The sequence below is a fragment of the Ahaetulla prasina genome, chromosome 17, assembly GCF_028640845.1.
Source record: "Ahaetulla prasina isolate Xishuangbanna chromosome 17, ASM2864084v1, whole genome shotgun sequence".
Classification (NCBI taxonomy): domain Eukaryota; kingdom Metazoa; phylum Chordata; class Lepidosauria; order Squamata; family Colubridae; genus Ahaetulla; species Ahaetulla prasina.
The window spans coordinates 4,914,971-4,934,416 of record NC_080555.1 but is presented as its reverse complement, the minus strand read 5'-3'; the positions used below and the strand labels follow the sequence as shown (position 1 = coordinate 4,934,416).

The 19,446-nt window shown below is 44.3% G+C and overlaps 1 protein-coding gene, 1 long non-coding RNA gene and 1 other non-coding gene across 4 annotated transcripts; all 3 read right to left on the bottom strand.

Moving 5' to 3' along the window:
• Positions 1 to 1,203: 1,203 nt before the first annotated feature.
• LOC131186612 (uncharacterized) lies at positions 1,204 to 3,661 on the bottom strand. Its single transcript, XR_009152397.1, has 4 exons — positions 3,604 to 3,661; positions 2,609 to 2,643; positions 1,918 to 1,949; positions 1,204 to 1,270 (listed from the first exon to the last, which is right to left on the bottom strand). It is a non-coding gene; the product is annotated as an uncharacterized LOC131186612 (long non-coding RNA).
• LOC131186901 (small nucleolar RNA SNORD26) lies at positions 2,076 to 2,146 on the bottom strand. The gene has a single exon (XR_009152436.1). It is a non-coding gene; the product is annotated as a small nucleolar RNA SNORD26 (small nucleolar RNA).
• Positions 3,662 to 4,997: 1,336 nt separating the features above from the next.
• On the bottom strand, positions 4,998 to 19,285 carry TUT1 (terminal uridylyl transferase 1, U6 snRNA-specific). 2 transcript variants are annotated; one of them, XM_058160446.1, is made up of 10 exons: positions 16,190 to 19,285; positions 14,868 to 15,058; positions 12,450 to 12,659; positions 12,198 to 12,312; positions 11,978 to 12,108; positions 10,744 to 10,973; positions 9,340 to 9,449; positions 8,484 to 8,606; positions 7,233 to 7,325; positions 4,998 to 6,156 (listed from the first exon to the last, which is right to left on the bottom strand). In XM_058160446.1, exons 1-10 carry the CDS (start codon positions 16,275 to 16,277, stop codon positions 5,087 to 5,089), a joined length of 2,361 nt encoding a protein of 786 aa, XP_058016429.1. In that variant the 5' UTR covers positions 16,278 to 19,285; the 3' UTR covers positions 4,998 to 5,086. The 2 variants fall into 2 exon arrangements, with proteins under 2 accessions (XP_058016429.1, XP_058016428.1); XM_058160445.1 differs by lacking the exons at positions 14,868 to 15,058; positions 16,190 to 19,285 and adding an exon at positions 13,718 to 14,198 and having other exon boundaries at positions 4,999 to 6,156.
• Between the last annotated feature and the right edge of the window lie 161 nt (positions 19,286 to 19,446).

The following is a 19,446-nucleotide window of genomic DNA, read 5'->3' as shown; positions in this document are numbered from 1 at the left end:
ACAGGAGGATGCAGGATTTGCTTAACCATGGAATCCACTTATCTGCAAGTCATTCTTTTAAACAACTGTGGCAGAAAAAAACGTTCGTAAAATAGGAAGAGACCCTCTAAACCCCTTTTGTTTGCCCATGGCGCCTGTAAGTTTGTACCCTGTGACTATCATTAAGTGTTGTATCTTGATGAAGGTATCTTTTATGTCCACTGAGAGCTTATGCACCAAGACAAATTCCTTGTGTGTCCAATCACACCTGGCCAATAAAAATTCTATTCTATTCTAAATCGAGGAGTATCCGGATTTAACCATTTAGTCTTGCATAAGATAAGCAAGATAATATAAAATCAGCCACCACTTCCAGCCGCTACCAGACTGTGAGCGATGGGGCTGCCGGTTGCGAGTGTCAGGTTAGCGTCCACTCACACGCGTGTTCAACTTTTGTTGAGCTACACGCATGTGCTGGGCCATTGCTCACAAAACAGCATTTCCCTCTCCACACCAGCCTTCAAACTGGTACAATAGGTTAGCATAGCTTTCTCCAAACTGGCAGGGGCTATATGATGGAATTCCTTGATTGGCAACCCACTCGCTAACTGGTCAAAGTTAAAACTTTGGCTTGTTTTTTTCACCCTTTTATGATCGTTGTGGTATCCTCAAGTTACGTGATCAAAATTCAGACGCTTGTCAACGGTCTCATATTTATGATGGCTTTTGCGACCTGAGAAGCGATGTCAAAGTCAGATTTCCTTTAATCGCCGTGTTACTAACTTAACAGCTGCAGTGATTCACTTAACAACGGTGCCAAGAAAGTTCGTAAAATCAGGGCAAGATTCACTTAAAACACATCTCACTTAGCAGCAGAAATTTTGGGTTTGAATTGCGGCCATAAGCCGAGGACTACCTGTTACAGATTGAAAGGCCCAGCCAAAATCCACCATCAATTCTCTAAAATATCCTTAAAATACCGACTCACCTTTCTTTAAAGTGGATCTGTCTGTAAGGATAGAAAAGAAAACCCAAATTAATAAAAAGGGGGAAAAAAAAGGAAGAAAAACATTTCGCGTGAGAGAACTTTGGCCGATCAGGGCTTTGGTAACTCAATTGCCATTTGACTTAAAAAAGTCGTCCAACAACAGAACTCATCCTTTCGAGTGCCAAAGTCACACAACAGCGTCTCGCACACAATGGACCCACAACCTTGAAACTCACCTCATTAGAGCTTCATGGGGCATCTTAACCTTTCGGGCGAACATTTTCAGGTTCATGACCGTGTGCCCTGAAAAAAGGAAGAAGACAAAGACAATTCTAAAATTATACGTTTCAGCTCCAAGCTTACTGCCCAAAAAAAATATATCAAGATTTTGCGTGTTCTCAGACAGTTAACTGAACATCACCCACCATCAGATATATGCTTGTCTGTTTTATGCACATCATAGAACACAGGAATGATATTAAGTATCTTGGCTAACTAATACTAATAACTAATACTACATATTTTTAAAGACTGTAAGTCAGCAGCCAACTAGAAAACAAACAGTCCTTAATTTACAACCATCCATATAGTGGAAAAAAAATGCGACTTATGACATTTCACTTACAACCACTAAGGCATCCCTCTGGCCACATGATTGGAGTTCAGGCAACTGACTCATTTATGACGGTGATCATGTGATCCCCCCCTCTTGCGACCTTCTAGGAAAGCCAGATTCACTTAACAACCGTGCTGCTAATTTCACAGCTGCAGTCATTCACTTAAGCACTGTAGTAAGGAAAGGTCGTAAAACGGGGGAAAACTCACTTAACCGTCGTCCTTAGCAACGGAGATTTGGGGGTTCAATAATGGCTGTAAGTCGAGGACTACTTGCAGCAGAGTAAAATCGCCTTAAAATGATTTTTAAATGGGGTCTCTGCACTTTTTCTTACCTGTAATACAGACACATCCGTTCTGCTTGTAGCTGCAAAGCAAGTCACAGGAAAAATGAATATATTTTTTTTCTCGTTATCTAAACCTCACAAGGGCTTTTTTAAAAAAATTAGACAATAGTTTCTGGAATCCAATTGGTCAATTATCCTTTTTGGGGGCTACTCAGATCCTTTTTAGTTTCTCCATTAAAGCGTCAGAAAGAGAGAGTTCAGAATCTCTTCATTGTAGCTTTTTCTAACTTCAAACCAACTAGGAGATATAAATCTCGTTTACCTCCTTCAAATGTAATATTATCTTCGTTTCCATTTATTTTTATTTCTACATTCCACTGCAGACCACATATACACTGCAAATCACATATAATTAACTGCGTATTTATATGGCTACATATACATATATATATTAAATATATTCCACCCCCAACTATTTCGTCCTTTTTTACTGACCAAATTAATAACTGCAGCCAAGCCAGGTTTTTCAATTCGCTAATTTTATGAACCAATTCTTTCTCCTTTTACAGCCACCTTGAGCCGCCATGTGCAAATAGGTGGCAATATAAATTTCCAAATAAATAAATATTGCAGCAAACATTAGAATTGCTGCCGCCTGCAGAACAGTTGGCTTTGTGGTGCAATCTTTTTTTTTAAATGAAATTTAAACATGTGCTTTTATTTAAAAAGCCCATCTTACCTGGAATGCTGAGCTGCAGAATCCCATCGGCCCAACTGTAGAGGGAGAAAGAAAAAAGCTAGTTATAATACAATTTAACAGTGATGAAGTTGAATGTTTCGACATGAGGCTGGAGTCTTTTCAGAAAATTAAAAACATCCTCACAGCACAGTTCAGTACAGGTCTGTGTTAATTTCATCACCAAAAGACTCCGATTTATTAAAAAATAAAATGAACTAGGCTTGCAAGATTAAAAAGGAGCTTTTAACGCAACCTTTTTTTTTAGGTAATTGCAAACGCATTGCACTTCAAAGGAATTTTGCAAAATCTAAATCTAAATTAAGCCTCCCTCCCAAACTCAAAATGTGTTAATTTCATCACCTAAAGACTCCGATTTATTAATAAAATAAAAAGAACACTGGACTAGGCTTGCAAAATTTAAAATTAGCTTTTACAGCAACCTTTTTTTTTAAAGATAATTGCAAACGCATTGCACTTTTAAAGGAGTTTGCAAAAGCAATAATCAAAATTTCAGCCTCCCTTCTCAACCAAAGTCTCTTCTCTACTGCCTGCTTTAAATTGCATTTCTCTCTTCCCTCCCTAGGAAAATATATATATATATATATATATATATATATATTTATATTTATATATATATATATTCCTGGGGAGGGAAGAGAGAAATGCAATTTAAAGCAGGCAGTTGGGAAGATACTTCCCAATATATTTATATATATGTTTTAAATAAATGTTTAACGTCTTAAAAAAAAGAATCTCGAAAGCAGCATTTCGAACCTTCGCCAATGCAAAGATTTTGCTTTGCAGAGATCCTATTTTGGCTTGCCATGCATTGATTTTCCCCACCCTCCCTGGGCCGGGATCTCCCCCCCCTCGATCTAGTGGATCCCAATCTTGCCTCGATTAGGAAGAGGCGATCTTTTGAAAGAGATCGGGCGAATTGGGCTGGGGCTGACCTTCCCGCAGGCCGGGGATGGTGACGGATTAAGAACACGAACCTCCGCCTGGATCCACCGCAGATTTCTTCGAAAAAGAAATAAGAACTGGCGGCGAAACAGTTAAATACTCGGGAGCCGCGGGGCACGATGGGAAATGCTCCGCCCACTCCAATAGAGTCTATCTCTGGGGGTCTTTAGCGCGCGGAGAGTTGTGGGTAGATTTCACTATAGAGATACTAAAAAATATAGACATGAATGCTGAAGTTGCTGTAAATTTAGAAAGAGCCATTTTCAAGATGTTTTGCCATGGATTTCATTCACACAACTCCCAGCTGTTGAGCGTAGTAAAAAAAAAAAAGAAGGCAACGTGCAGACTTTGTACAGTTGAACAATAACGGCCAATCCTTGATATGAAATAGTAAAAGTTACGTTTGAGCCCAAAAACTGGATTTGCTTGCAAAGGTTCTTCTACTATTTCGTATCTCTATGATAGCAATGACTAGGGGAGAAATGGCCGCGAAAGGCCGGAGCGGTGGCGCAAGCGCAATAAGAGAGGGAAGGCCTTAAAGGGCGCGCATGCGTATTGGGTAAAAAATGGCTGGATCTGGGGAAGGCTTTCTACTTCCTTGATTGCATGCTCTCCTGCAAACGATAGTGTCCCTAAGCATGTACAGAGTGCTCCCAAACCACATGCATAAAAGATTTTTGGCCATTTGGCGGCTCTATCTGATTGCAATGCCCGTCTTTAAAGCTGTCCCCGTTCCACCAATTCTTATTGACATATTTGTTTTATTGCACCAATTAATAAATTAGTAATTGATGGCAAGAGTCACTCAACCGCGGAAGGAATGCACAACTGAAGTGCCATACGTGAGACAAGAGAGAGAGAAGGGGACCTTGGTGTTCTCTTGGTTATTTTCTTGCAGACGTTTCATAACCCAACTAGGGAACATCATCAGTGCTCAAAAAGGAGTGTTTGTTGCACATTCCCCTTCTAGCACTGATGATGTTCCCTAGTTGGGTCATGAAACGTCTCTAAGAAAACAACAAAGCTCAGAGAGCACTAAAGTTCTTGTTTACATGTAACTTCCCTTTGTGTAATTGAAGCTTGGTCATCAGACAGTTTGTAAACTATACAAAAAACTATATACTTTATATTTTCTTTTTTCTTATTTTGTTCTCCTTTCTTTTATTCTCCTTTTTTAAAATGTCTTTTTCCTTATCTGTGGTTTTAAAGGGGTAAAACTAAACATTCAATAAAATTATTTTGAAGAGAGAGAGAGAGAGAGAGAGAGAGAGAGAGAGAGAGAGAGAAAAGACATTAGTTTGTTTAAGACGAAAGCCCCCGATAGGATTCATTCAGTCATCGATGAGCAACAATCCTCAACGACAAGAATCCTCGGGGTGGATCAACGACAAGAACTCAAAAACGCAAAAGGAAACAGCTTTCAATTTTTTTCTCTCCATTTCTTTTATTTTCACCAACAGCCAGAAATGGAAAACATTTTCTAAAGACAGAATTCTGCCGTGGTCTTAAGAAATTTCAAATATCATTCTCTTCTGGGATATGTCGGTCTGAAGGTTTGGTAGTCAGGTACTGCTCAATCATTCGGGGTAGGAAACCTTGTAGGAAATGAAAAAAATCTTGAAAAACTGCTCCCTGCTCAGGGTGTGGGGTGAAATTTAGGCTGAGCTGTGGGTCGTGTTCCCCAGAACCCCCGTCCCTGATCGTGGCACAGACGGTGAATCCGAACAGCGGCTCTACGGGCCTGGTTTGCCCCTCCTGTTGGGAAATCGCCTCCGATACTTTGCCTTCCAGCTCTAAGGGATCAGCGGTTCCTTTGGGATCCGCTTCTGGGCTGCTGAATTGTCGCCGGACGCGGCGTCTTCCTAACCAGACACGGTGCCAGACGGCGCAGTCCCAAGTCACACTTTCTGCCTCGGGAAGGGAACACTCCGTCCGCTGTTTCTTCACAGGAGGACAACCCAACTCTGCGTCTTCCACATCTCGAGGTCGTTTGGAACCCACCGACAATTGTTCGGTTTTCGTCTTTAGCTGCTCCTCCTCCAGATCGCTGCCGAGGGATTCCCGATCATCTCCGGGTCCCTGCGGATTCTCCGAGCAGCTGCATTTCAACACTTCCTGAAGGACGAACGTGACGCCTGAGCACACTCTCCGAAACCAGAGCTGGGGGAAATCCCTTTTCAGGGGCAGCTCCGAGTGGGACCCCAGAGATTGTGTTGCCGGCGTTAAGGGGAGGAGGATAACCAGCCGTTCCGCAGTTTGGGGGCTGCCGGGCTGGAAGAGACGAACCAGCCCCCAATTCTTCCCCTTGCTGGATTTACGTTGGTATTGCAAACTCCGGCAGTATTTGGCGGCGTCCTGGCAACTCCGCTGGAGACGCAGAGCCGTCTTTTCGTTGACGTTGGCCGCTACGTTGTGACTCAGCTCAAAAGGATCCTGGAGGTTGAGGGGGCCCACCTTGAATTTCTGACCGGCGTTGGATAACAGGAAATCGGAGAGAGGGAGTGACCGGCCCTCGCGCAAAGAGATCACCCCACCGGTGAAATTGTAGCTTTCGAAGACGCGAAAAAACTCAGCCAGAAGGGAGCCTGGAATGAAGGAGACAAAACAAGCATTAGGGAACGTTGAGTTTTTCTAGCCAAGCTCTGATTTGGAGCTTGTTATGTGTGCTAACCCAGGTTGGGTGACTTAGCTTTCTATGCGAGTGAACATGGCAGTTTAATTATGGAATTAATTGTGCAACCTTATTCGTGTCAGACACACTTACAGCGAGTCCTAGCTTTTGTTTAGAGACAGTTCGAAGTTACAACGGCAACTGAAAAAAGTGACTTACGACCAGTTTCCACACTCATGAATCACTGCACCATCCCATGGACATGTGATCAAAATTTGGGGACTAGGCAACCAACGTGTGCTGGCTTCCAAAAAGCAAAGTCAAAAAGGGAAGTTGTATTAATGACTGTGCATGAGCCTCGAGCCAAGCTTCAAAAGAAATCCAGTTATTTATTAGGAGCTTCATGTCTGCACTTCCCAAGTGAAGCCAGCTCTGATCCTATGTAATTTATGCCCCAATCATAACCCTGTTTCCCCCCACTTCCTCCAGGGTGTGTCCTCAATCATATTCGCCAACGGAGCAATTTCCCAGGTTGTAGAAACCACTCCCCTCTGGCTGCTGTGGGTAACCTTGAGATACAGCCTTGAGAGACATATGTCTGGAATGCATATCTGTCTTTGGCTGCCATGATTCCCCTTTGCTTATGGCAACTCGAGAGCTGGCCAGGGATGCTCCGCGAGTTGACGGTGTGATTTGCTTAACAACGAGGGCAAAAAAGATCACAAAATCATGGCATAACTCACTTAATTCCTGCCTTGATTAGCAATTGAAATTCTGTTCCCAATGGTGGTCATAACTTGAGGATTATCGGTATTAATTTATTAGTTACATTTATACGTCACCCGTCTCACCGTGAAAAGTGATTTCAAGGGCGGCTTACAATTAAAAACACCCATAAGTCCCATTTTTCAAGGATTGGTCCTAACCGTCAATTCGTTCAGTGCCGTCAGGATTCAAAGAGTTGCAGAACGAACGGTCGTAAGTAGAGAACTAACTGCCTGTATTTTTTTTTTTTAATATTCAACTTAAAAGCTCTTTGTAGCAACTCACAACAACTCTCTGTGTTCCCGCTGGGTTGCAACGAAGCCGCATCTTTAGGAAAAGTGCAGTCCCAACCATCCACCACTGTCAGTTCTCCGTCATCTGAGAAGAGAGGGGGGTGGAAAAAGAGGATGAAAAAAAATGGTCAGCCAAAACCACATTTTCAATTTGATTCTGGGTTTTGTAGTCATCGTCTTCTTTCTATCCCATTCTAGTAGGATCGCGTCATTCGCCGGAACAGCCAAGGCCTTTCCTACTGGGCACAAGGAGGTGCAATTTGAGACCAACTGTTCTGTCCCCCTCCCCACCTCACAGAGAAGACGCAGAGACGTGTGTCCCACAGTCCTTTATATTTACAACAGACCTGACTTTCTGTAACGGATGACAGACTTGGCAGCGACAGTGTCAAAGGCCTGTCAAGTTCCGAGTTCCTTATCTCTTACGGAGACAGAAGCCCACGTGTCCAAAATCCGTTGCCAAGAGCTCACAGAAAAATCCTTTGCACAGTCCAGGCCTTTTAACTCCCAAATGACTGGTCTGCAGTTCACACTTGGTAGCTTTTTGTCCGTCACAAGGGCCAGATGGCAACTCCACCCGCTTTTATCCCCTGTGGGGTGTGGCTCAGTGACTCAGCAATCTCTGAGACTGCCACACCTCTTCCTCTGCTGCACACGCTTATCTTTTCGTTGCGGCCTTGGGTCAATCCAGGATTGATCTTCAGCAGTTGGAACCTGAGGCGTTGCCAGGGAGGAGGAGAAGGGTCCGGGAGAGGGAGGCCTTGTCAGCTCCTCCTCCTGGCCTGCAGTTGGAACCTGGGGCGGTGCCAGAGGGGAGGGTCCTGGAGAGGGAGGCCTTGTTGGCTCCTCCCCATCACTCTCAGAGTCATCCTCCTCCATGAGGACAGGCTCGGGGGGGGGGCGGAGTCACACCACCAACTGACCCTTGGACTGCGACCTGATTGGACCATACGATGGATTGCATGGGCAGGGGAAAGAAAACTTTATGGCAGCGTGGAAGCTTCTGGTGCTAATATGCAGTTGGGGACTTTCTGGAACACTGACCCTTTACTTTTAACTGGGGCAGGGGGGACTCGAAGGGGGGTGTCCTAGACTCTAAAACACCCCCTCCCCACCGGGTTTCCCCAGACATGCCAATATGACATGTCTAATAAATGTATACTTTGAGGAATATCCCCGACTTGGGAGTTTTGACACTGTTGGGTGTATTACTTTGAACCCCGTCATACGGAGAGCCATTCACCTGAGAGCGCCTTCAACTGGGCCACCGTCGATAAGACGGGAGGGCTGCGTGTCTGTAGGAAGAAGAACACCAGCAATGTCAGCGCGTAGTTATTGAGGAGGGGGCCTCCACCAAACAGGTTTCCTGCCAAAAAAAAAAAAAAATGGGGGGGGGGACATTAGGAGGAAAAAGGAGGGCCAACCACTCCCTCGAGCAATGTCACCCTTTTAAATGACTTTTCAGATTGATTTTCCTTCCATATCTATTTTTTTCTTTCCTTCTTCCTTCCTTCCATTCATCCATCCAGGGGTTGGATTAGAAGACGTCAAGCCTCCATTCCAACTCTGTTATTCTGTTATTTTGCTATCCTTCCTTCCTATTGTTCCTAACATGGTTTCTTTCCTTCCTTCCTCCCTCTCTCATCCCTTCCTTCTCCCTTACCGTCCCTCCTTTCCTTCCTGCCATGCACATTCTTCCTTCCTTTCTTTTCCCTTCCCTCTAATCCTTCCTTCCCTCCCTCCCTTCTCTCCACTTCCTTCCTTCCATCCATCCATCCATCCATCCATCCATCCATCCATCCATCCATCCATCCATCCAGGGGCTGGAGTAGAAGACATCAAACATCCATTCCAACTCTGTTATCCTTCCTTCCTTCCTTCCTTTCCTTCCCTAACTTGTTTTCTTTCTTTTCTTCCTTCTCCCTTTCCCTCCTGCCATGCATTCTTCCTTTCTTTCTTGCATACATCCATCTTTCCTTTCCTTCTCTCTTTATCTTTTCTTTTCTTTCTTTCTTTCCTTCCTCCCTCCCTCATTCCTTCCTTCTCCCTTTCCCTCCCACCCTCCCTTCCCATGCATCCATCCAGCTTTTCCATTTTACCTGCCAAGCCTTGTTGCTTCGCCCAGTAGCGCACTGCGTAGACCAGAGGCCTCACACGCTCATCCGCTTCTGTGCAAAACTGCAGGAAGCGCGTGTTACACAGGGCCAGCCTGCCAAGCAAGAAGAAAACGGAGCATAAATCAGAATGCAGCGTCAAAAGCTTCGCCGCTTCTTTAAGCCAGGATTCTCTTTGGGTCCCTTCTAAATTCAAATTTCCCCAATCTTAATCCAGTGCCTTTGCCATGAGATCAGTCTTTGCTCAATCTTGTCAACTTTTAAGAGGCGTGGATTTCAACTCCCAGAATTCCCCAGCCAGCATTCTGGAATTGAAGTCCCTGCACCTCTTAAAAATTCACAAGGCTGAGAAACACTGCACTAAATCCAACAGATTCTCTGCCGTTATCTGGAGCCTAAAAGTCTCAAAAACTTTTGGTTCAATAATGGATTGTCCTGGATTTATAACCCCAGCTGAGCCCAAAATTTCTGTTGTTAAGAGAGACGATGGTTTATTGGATTTTGGCCCATTTTAATGACCTTTCTGGCCACAATGGTGCAGTTGTTAATTTAATCACACTGTTGGTTAAGCGAATCCGGATGCCCCACTGGCTCTATTTGTCGGAAGGTCGCTGTTCTGTCCCCCTCGCCTCAGTCCGAACGATGACTTAATTAGCTGGCAACTATCAGCTCTGGCAGTAAACTAGCGAGCATCTGCCAAGTGACTCTGTTATCTCCCTTGATGCCAATGAGTCAACAAACAGTACTTCAGCTCTAGTCAAGCAATTGATTTGCTTGCTACGAAGAGGCATAGCAGCCCTCGCTGGTTTTATATCCTGTGGGGTGTGGCTCCATGACTCAGCACTTCCTAGGTCTGCCCCACCCGCTTCTGTTGTTCCCGCCTCTCCTGCCTACGAAACCTAGGGTCCAGCCAGGCCTGATTGCCATCAGCTGGGACTGGAGGCGTGGCCTGGGGGGGGAAGAGTCAGGGGACGGAGGCCTCATTCTCTCCTCCACCTGGCCTGCCTCTGGCTCCTGGAGCTGAGGCAGGGAAGCTGGTGCTTCCGAGGTAAGTCCTGATGGCCTTTCCCCCTCACTTTCCAAGTCAGTTTTTAGTAGGGGGCCCAGCTCGGAGGGCGCAGACGCAACACTCGCCAAAGAGAATCACGTGACCCCCCCCGGACACTGCAATCATCATAAATATGAGCCAGTTGCCAAGCGTCTGAATTTTGATCACATGACTGTCGGGATGTAAGTGTGAAAACGGTCGTAAGTCACCTTTTTTTTCAGCATCGTTGTAACGTTCGGCCACTAATCGGAATATTTTAACGCGAGGACTATTTGCAACCTGCTACACAGGCTGGTCTTGACCGAGTAGGAAACGTCGCTACAGAGACATGAAATCCGTACTTGTTGTTTATGGAGATGTCCCCCCGCAAGCCGGACTCCTTGTGGCAAAATTTGACCACGGGACGGCGGGCGGTGGAGACCACCTGGACGTGGTGAACTCCCGGCACGCACTTCTGCAGCACGGTGGCCACCAGATCGAGGATTTCAGGCACGGTGGCTGTGACCAGGTCAATGTCAGACAAGATCGAATCATCGGAGCGAGATTCCATTTCGGCGGCTTCTTCCTCCGCCTGGAAAAAAAAAAATTTGAGAGAGGGTTAAATCCAAAAGAGTATAAAACCTACGACCGCACCTGAACCCAAAATCTCCTTGCCTGAGCAATTCAGTGAATTTTGCCCCGTTTTACAACCTTCCTTGCCACCGTTGTTAAGTGAATCTCCACCATTGTTTAAGCTAGTCCCACGGTTGTTAAGTGAATCTGGTTTGGCTTGTCAGAAGGTCGCAAAAGGGGATCCCGTGACCCCCGGGGACACTGCGACCGTCGTAAGTATGATAAAAGAGTTGCCAAGCGTCTGAATATTGATCAGATGACCACAGGGGCATGCAACGGTTGCAAGTGTGATAAACGGTCACAACTCGCTTTTTTCAGAGCCACTGTTATCTTCAAATGGTTCAAATGAATGGCTGTAAGTCAAGGACTATTTATATTCTACTCACTTCCACGGGGAGTAGTGTCCCTGAACCGCAGCCGCTTTAAGATGGGCAGATTTCAACTCCCAGAATTCTCCATCCCAGATGCTGGCTGGGGAAGTCCCCCCATCTTAAAGCATGCTGGCTGGGGGATTCTGGGAGTTGAAGTTCACCCATCTTAAAGCATGCTGAATGGGGGATTCTGGGAATTGAGATTCACCCCTTAAAGCCTGCTGGCTGGGGAATTCTGGGAGTTGAAGCCCATCCATCTTAAAGCATGCTGGGTGGGGGATTCTGGGAGTTGAAGTCCCCCCATCTTAAAGCATGCTGGCTGGGGGATTCTGGGAGTTGAAGTTCACCCATCTTAAAGCATGCTGAATGGGGGATTCTGGGAATTGAGATTCACCCCTCTTAAAGCCTGCTGGCTGGGGAATTCTGGGAGTTGAAGTCCACCACTCATAAATTGAGGTTGAGAAACACTGAGGCAAAGCAGTTAGTTGTGGCCTTGCCAAGTTTAACGAATGTTTCCAATCTCGAACAAGAGATCTGGGACCAAACAAACACCTGCATTTGACTAAGATTGAACCCAGCCTCTTTTTCTCACCGGTGGCTTATCAGTTGTCTTGGCAGAAGCTTGGAAGTTTTTTGTCTTCTCCAGATCCAGGAACAAATCCAGGTCACATCCAGAGACGCTGAAGCCGTTGACGGAAGACCCAAAGGGAAGGATGACCGATTCTGCGTGTTCGGGGGAAAAAAGGACCAGTTGTAAACTCAAAAACTTCCCCAATATCCAATCGAAGCAGAGGGCAAAAAGTGCAGTTTACCTGGGAAGAATTCAGAAAACACCTCCTGGAACAACTTTACGAGCAAGTCTCGAAGACGCTGTTCGCTCTCAGAAAATTCAAACAGTTGCACGATTAAAGACATCTGGGCATCGACCTGCAGGAAAAAAAAATGAGGTTTTTTTTCTGCAATCAACAGAGAAATTCTTTACATGCTTTAAAGAAGGGTGGACTTCGACTCCCAGAATCCCCCAGCCAGCATGCTCTGGTGGACTTCAATCCCCAGACACTTACATCATCTACTTGGCAGACATTTTGCGCCAATTTCTCCGGGCTCAGCTGCTCCCGCCTGGCTGACCCCTGTTTTTTTGGCGGGGTGTATCTGAAATCCTTCTTCTCGCGTGGCTTGACACGTAATTTCTGTCCACCTAGGCTATGTTGTGGTTCTGCTAATACTTTCTGGAGTATCTCCTCGTCCTGCAGTTCCACAATTGCATAGACCCCCTGCAGATAAAAGGAAAGGAGCCTTAAGCTTGTAAACTTTGCCAGTGATTTTTTTTTAATCAATCAAAAGTGACAGCGTATATAGCCATGATGGTGAACCTATGGCATGCATGCCGGAAGCGGCACGCAGAGCCATCTTTCCAGGCACATGAGCCGTCTCCCATTGCTCTTTCGACTTCTGGCGCACCGGCCAGCTGGTCTTCATGCACATGGGAGCTATGATAGCAGTGTTCCAATATCCCAGGGGCTGCCCCAAAGAAGAGGGAGTCAAGCTATTCACCAAAGCACCTGAAGGCAGGACAAGAAGCAACGGATGGAAATTAATCAAGGAAAGAAGCAACCTAGAAAATAAGGAGGAATTTCCTGACAGTGAGAACAATTAATCCGTGGAACGACTTGCCTTCAGAAGTTGTGAATGCTCCAACACTGGAAGTTTTTTAGAAGATGTTGGATAACCATTTGTCTGAAGTGGTGTAGGGTTTCCTGCCTAAGCAGGGGGTTGGACTAGAAGACCTCCAAGGTCTTTTCCAACTCTGTTATTCTATTCTAAGGAAGGACGGACGGAAGGAAGGAAGGAAGGTGGATGGATGAGAGAGAGGAAGAAGGAAGGAAGGAAAGAAGGACAAGAAGCAATGGGTGCAAACTAATCAAGGAGAGAAGCAATTTAGAACTAAGGAGGAATTTCCTGACAATGAGAACAATTAACCAGTGGAACTACCTGCCTCCAGAAGTTGTGAATGCTCCAACACTGGAGATTTTTAAGAAGATATTGGATAACCATTTGTCTGAAGTGGTGTAGGGTTTCCTGCCTAAGCAGGGGGTTGGACTAGAAGATCTCCAAGGTCCCTTCCAACTCTGTTATTCTATTCTATTCTAAACCAGAAGAGCAGCCGCCCAGTGCCCATGCATGCGACGGGAAGATGATCTTCCAGTTTCAAGCGTGCGCCTGCACACCGGCTATTTCTGGTCTTCCCATTTTGGAATGCATGCACGTCCAAAGACTAGATACACACCGGAAACTGGAAGGGGGAAGGAGTGGGGAGAGGGACCAGGTTCACCTTATCTTTGTCCATCACCACGTTGATCACATTCCCGTAGGTTTGGAAATAGCTGCTCAGCTCCAAGGCCGTGGTCCCTTTCTGGAACCCGCTGACAAAAATACTGCGGAGTTCCTGAGACTGGCGGATGCTGCGCAGGTTTTCCAACCGCTGGTGTTTCTTCCCGCGCAGATGATCGTCCAAGCTGGGCTCTAAAAAAAAACATCAAAGCAACCATCTTCAATTGCAGTTTTCAGAAAAATCATGAGGTTTGGGTAATACCGCCCTGTACACCACCCTGAGTCCTTCGGGAGAAGGGCGGTTTATAAATCTAATAAAATAAATAAATAAATAAATAAATATGAAATAATGTTTCTATAGCAATGACAATCTATGCAAGCTGTGTGAACCATAAGAAGTTTGGAAAAGTTTTGCTTTTTTGTGCGGGCCTGCTTTTCTCTCAGCCTGCTGTTAAGGTGGGAGACTAAAAAGGGTCACCCAGTTTTTGCTTTCTGGCAAAAAGAAAATAGGAAGGAAGGAAGGAAGGAAGGAAGGAAGGAAGGAAGGAGAAGGAGGGGAGAGGGACCAGGTTCACCTTATCTTTGTCCATCACCACGTTGATCACATTCCCGTAGGTTTGGAAATAGCTGCTCAGCTCCAAGGCCGTGGTCCCTTTCTGGAACCCGCTGACAAAAATACTGCGGAGTTCCTGAGACTGGCGGATGCTGCGCAGGTTTTCCAACCGCTGGTGTTTCTTCCCGCGCAGATGATCGTCCAAGCTGGGCTCTAAAAAAAAACATCAAAGCAACCATCTTCAATTGCAGTTTTCAGAAAAATCATGAGGTTTGGGTAATACCGCCCTGTACACCACCCTGAGTCCTTCGGGAGAAGGGCGGTTTATAAATCTAATAAAATAAATAAATAAATAAATAAATATGAAATAATGTTTCTATAGCAATGACAATCTATGCAAGCTGTGTGAACCATAAGAAGTTTGGAAAAGTTTTGCTTTTTTGTGCGGGCCTGCTTTTCTCTCAGCCTGCTGTTAAGGTGGGAGACTAAAAAGGGTCACCCAGTTTTTGCTTTCTGGCAAAAAGAAAATAGGAAGGAAGGAAGGAAGGAAGGAAGGAAGGAAGGAAGGAGAAGGAGTGGGGAGAGGGACCAGGTTCACCTTATCTTTGTCCATCACCACGTTGATCACATTCCCGTAGGTTTGGAAATAGCTGCTCAGCTCCAAGGCCGTGGTCCCTTTCTGGAACCCGCTGACAAAAATACTGCGGAGTTCCTGAGACTGGCGGATGCTGCGCAGGTTTTCCAACCGCTGGTGTTTCTTCCCGCGCAGATGATCGTCCAAGCTGGGCTCTAAAAAAAAACATCAAAGCAACCATCTTCAATTGCAGTTTTCAGAAAAATCATGAGGTTTGGGTAATACCGCCCTGTACACCACCCTGAGTCCTTCGGGAGAAGGGCGGTTTATAAATCTAATAAAATAAATAAATAAATAAATAAATATGAAATAATGTTTCTATAGCAATGACAATCTATGCAAGCTGTGTGAACCATAAGAAGTTTGGAAAAGTTTTGCTTTTTTGTGCGGGCCTGCTTTTCTCTCAGCCTGCTGTTAAGGTGGGAGACTAAAAAGGGTCACCCAGTTTTTGCTTTCTGGCAAAAAGAAAATAGGAAGGAAGGAAGGAAGGAAGGAAGGAAGGAAGGAAGGAAGGAGAAGGGAGGGAGATAGAGAAAGGAAGGAAGGAAGGAAGGAAGGAAGGAGAAGGGAGGGAGGGAGAGAGAGAGAGAAAGGAAGGAAGGAAGGAAGGAGGGGGAAGGAGGGAGGAAGGAAGGAAAGAAGGAAGGAAGGAAGGAAGGAAGGAAGGAAGGAAGGAAGGAAGGAAGGAAGGAAGGAAGGAAGGAAGGAAGGAAGGAAGGAAGGAAGGAAGGAACAAAGAAAGAAATAAAGAAAGATCAGTTGCCTGGTATTCAGAGTTTCATTGGATTTATCAGATTCTCAGCTGCACTCAAAAACCTTAATAGTTTCTTTATTATGGTGGTTATATTGGATGTCTAGTCACATCTCGGAGCAGAGACCATCATAATTTCAGCAAAGTTATTTTTTGAGGAGGGCAGAATCTCTATTTATCTTTATTATATGCTTAGTTAAATTTGCAAGACTGGGATCCCTTTGCCCCAAATTCCACTTTGGTTGGAAAGGAAGGCGGTAGAGAAGTTACAAACATCAGCACATTAAAAGCCAAGCTAAAAAAAACAACCCCAAACCTCAGGCTTTACTTTTTAAGAAAAGGGGACAAGAGTGCCTCTGACCATGGGCAGAGTGCTGCCAAATTATCTTATCCTTAGCCGCACCCTGCCCCGTGTTTATTAGGTCGGAACTCCCCACGTGCCAAAAGTAGCCCCAAAATCTCGATTTGAGGAGTTTATTCTAAATTTATTTAACTTAAGGCCTTAGGCCCCTAGTTGACCCTTGACCCCACTCACTATTGGCCACCGTCACGTGACACAGACGGCACCGAAAAGCCCCGCGGGGCAGAGAGTCCACATCGGCCGTCGTTCCCTCTTCCTCCATTTCCCACCACGGCCGGAAGCTGGCTCGCCTTCACGGAAGTTCCGCCCAAAATGATTTGCCGCTCTTGCTCTACAACTTTATGGTTTTTGCCTGAGAGGTAGAAGCCGCTAGGGACTTTTAAAGAGTGTATCATGTGATATCCATTTGATGACGCCACAATCATAGAGATAAGAAACAATCACAGCTTTATCCGCCAAAACTTCCGGATCCCATTCGAAGTTCGTCTCGAGTGGCAGAGAAAGAAGAGGGTTCATTGAGTGTCTTCGCCGCTCCATAGAGGTAGAAAAAGAAACAAAATGCTTGCAAGGCGGCAGTGTCCATGAATTAGCCGGCTTTTAACCAAACCTCCGGGTTGAAACCGAACTCGGTTTTCCATGCTTATTTATTATTCAATAAAATATACTCAAATAAAATAAATTGCCGATGCACGATTTAAAAGAGTTTTGCCCTAGAAGCCACAAAATTGCTTTTCTGGCTTTTGCCCAAAATTTAGGATTTTAAAGGGCCTTTTTTTTTTTTTTTTAAACCTCAAAAGTAGAAAAATACCAACTTGGGCTGTGCTGTGATCCGGTTGAGTGCTCATTTGGGAAAAGCACTAAAAAGTTAGCATTGTAGGAGACTAGAAGACCTCCAAAGTCCCTTCCAGCTCTATTCTGATTGGTGGGAGCCGGAAGGAACCTTGGAGGTCTTCTAGTCCAAACCATTTGACCCAATACCATTTGAGACAAGTGGCTGTCTAGTCTTTACTTTAAAACTTCCAGTGAGTAATCACTGATAATCTGTGTTGGAAAAATAAAGCAGGAGCATAGATGAGTTAATTATATTACATTAGGATATAGAAGATAGATAGATAGATAGATAGATAGATAGATAGATAGATAGATAGATAGATAGATAGATAGATAGATAGATAGATAAACATAGAGACAAGAGATAGAGACATGATGGATGGATGGACAAATGGATAGAGATGGAGATCATGGATAGATAAGTAGATAAGCAATAGCAGTTAAGGCTTATATACAGGGGTGAAATCCAGCAGGTTCTGACAGATTGTGGAGAACCAGTAACGGAAATTTTGAGTAGTTCGGAGAACCGGCAAATACTACCTCTGGCTGGCCCAAGTGGGATGGGTGGGAATGGGGATTTTGCAGTATCCTTCCCCTGCCACACCCACAGAACCAGTAGTAAAAAAAATTGAATTTCACCACTGCTTATTTATATACTGCTTCCCAGTGCTAAATAATAAAATGGATGGATTGAGGAGGGATGTATGTCATTTTAATTAAAAACAATATATTTTAAATCACGAACGTGGTTTTAAATTCCTTCAACAGGAGTTACTCTTGAGCAGGAAACTCTCCTGAATTCAACTTGGGTTTTTGTCCTCCCTGAATTCAGACTTTGCAAAAGGAAGCAGAAATCAACACCCAGCAACCAAGTCACAGGCAAAGGTACAAATGGCGCCAAGGGTATGCTCGACTCCTTTATATATACACCACGAGGCTCCAAAATCCACCAATGGGAAGTTGTCTCAGGAAAACAAATGTGGCCATTGGACTCTTGGGTGCACTTGTTAGGCCAATGAAAACGGCTGGATGAAAAAAAAAAGGCCAATAAAAACAGGGCCAGGAATGGTGCCACCAATCAGGTGTGAGCTGGCTTGGAGGGAAAAGGTATAAAAGGTGAAGAGGTCTGGCAGAATAGCACAGAGTGAGAGAGCTGGTGTCCTTGAAGAGATTTTATGCTGGATGGGAAGAGCTGAAAGTCAGAGAAAAACAGTCTTAAATTAATCTAGTAATATCTACTATATGTATGAAATCTACTTTATTCCTGTCATTGGCGTCTTGCTACCAGGAAGATATTGTAGATGTCCATTACAAAGATATGCTTTATAGAAAATGTTTCCTAATCCCAATAATATAATTCAAAATCAAAGCTTAAATAAACATTTTCTCTAGCTGGCTGGCATTAGAAACTAAGTCACTGGTTAGAAACTAGGAGGCTGACTTCTAGTTCTACCTTAAGTATGAAAGATACTGGATGACTTCGGGCCAATCACCAGGAGACTGGGAGTTCTAGTCCTGCCTTCAGTGTGAAAAGAACTGGGTGACTTTTGGCCAATCGCCAGGAGACAGTTCTAGTCCTACTTTAGGCATGAAAGAACTGGGTGACTTTGGCCAATCACTAGGAGACAGTGAGTTCTAGTCCTGCCTTACGCATGAAAGCTGGTCATGCATAAAACTTTAGGCCAGTCCATCTCTCTCTCTCAGCCTTAAACCCACCCTTTGTTGTGGGTAAAATAAGGGGAAGAAAGTGTACTTACTATATTCTTAAGTCTTCACTTAACGGTAGTTATACACAAAAATTTATATTGCTGCCTATTCGTTCACAACGAAGCAAGACGGCTTACAGGAAATAAAAAATATAACACAAAAAGCATGAAAAAAATCATAAATGAGCTCCCCCCAAGCTCATATATAGTAATAAAGGCGAAGGTAAATATATATATATATATTTTTATAAAAAATATATTATTTTTTGCTTGGGAAAGGTATCAGAATTCTGTGAAAGTTCCAGTTTTGCAGTTTATCTTTCAACCCCCTTCCGCAACTACTCTGCTAAACAAATAATTCCCTCAACACTGTCAAACGATTCACTAGATCTGCGTTACTATTACTATTAATCTTCTCACCGGTTCCATCACCCATCTCCTCCCACTTAGTACTGCGTAACTCTAACTTAGTTGCTTGTATCCTTACGATTTATATTGATATTGTTTCCCGATTGCTTATTTGTCCCCGATGACCATCATTAAGTGTTGTACTTTATGATTCTTGATGAACCTATCTTGTCTTTTATGTACACTGCGAGCCTATGCACCAAAGACAAATTCCTTGCGTGTCTAATCATACTTGGCCAATAAAAAATATTCAGTTCAGTTCAGTTCAGTTCTATTCTGTTCTGTTCTGTTCTGTTCTGTTCTGTTCTATTCTATTCTATTCTATTCTATTTCTATTTCTATTTCTATTTCTATTTCTATTTCTATTTCTATTTCTATTCCTATTCCTATTCCTATTCCTATTCTATTCTATTCTATTCTATTCTATTCTATTCTATTCTATTCTATTTCTATTTCTATTCCCGCTTCCCCCTCTCCCCCAAAAAA

Coding starts and splice junctions, on each gene's coding strand:
- TUT1 (XM_058160446.1), bottom strand. CDS start 16,277: ATGGAGGAAGAGGGAACGACGGCCGATGTGGACTCTCTGCCCCGCGGG. Junction 8,607..9,339: donor GAAGCAACAAGGCTTGGCAG/GTAAAATGGAAA, acceptor TTTTTTTGGCAG/GAAACCTGTTTGGTGGAGGC. Junction 6,157..7,232: donor CGGGAACACAGAGAGTTGTT/GTGAGTTGCTAC, acceptor CCTTCATTCCAG/GCTCCCTTCTGGCTGAGTTT.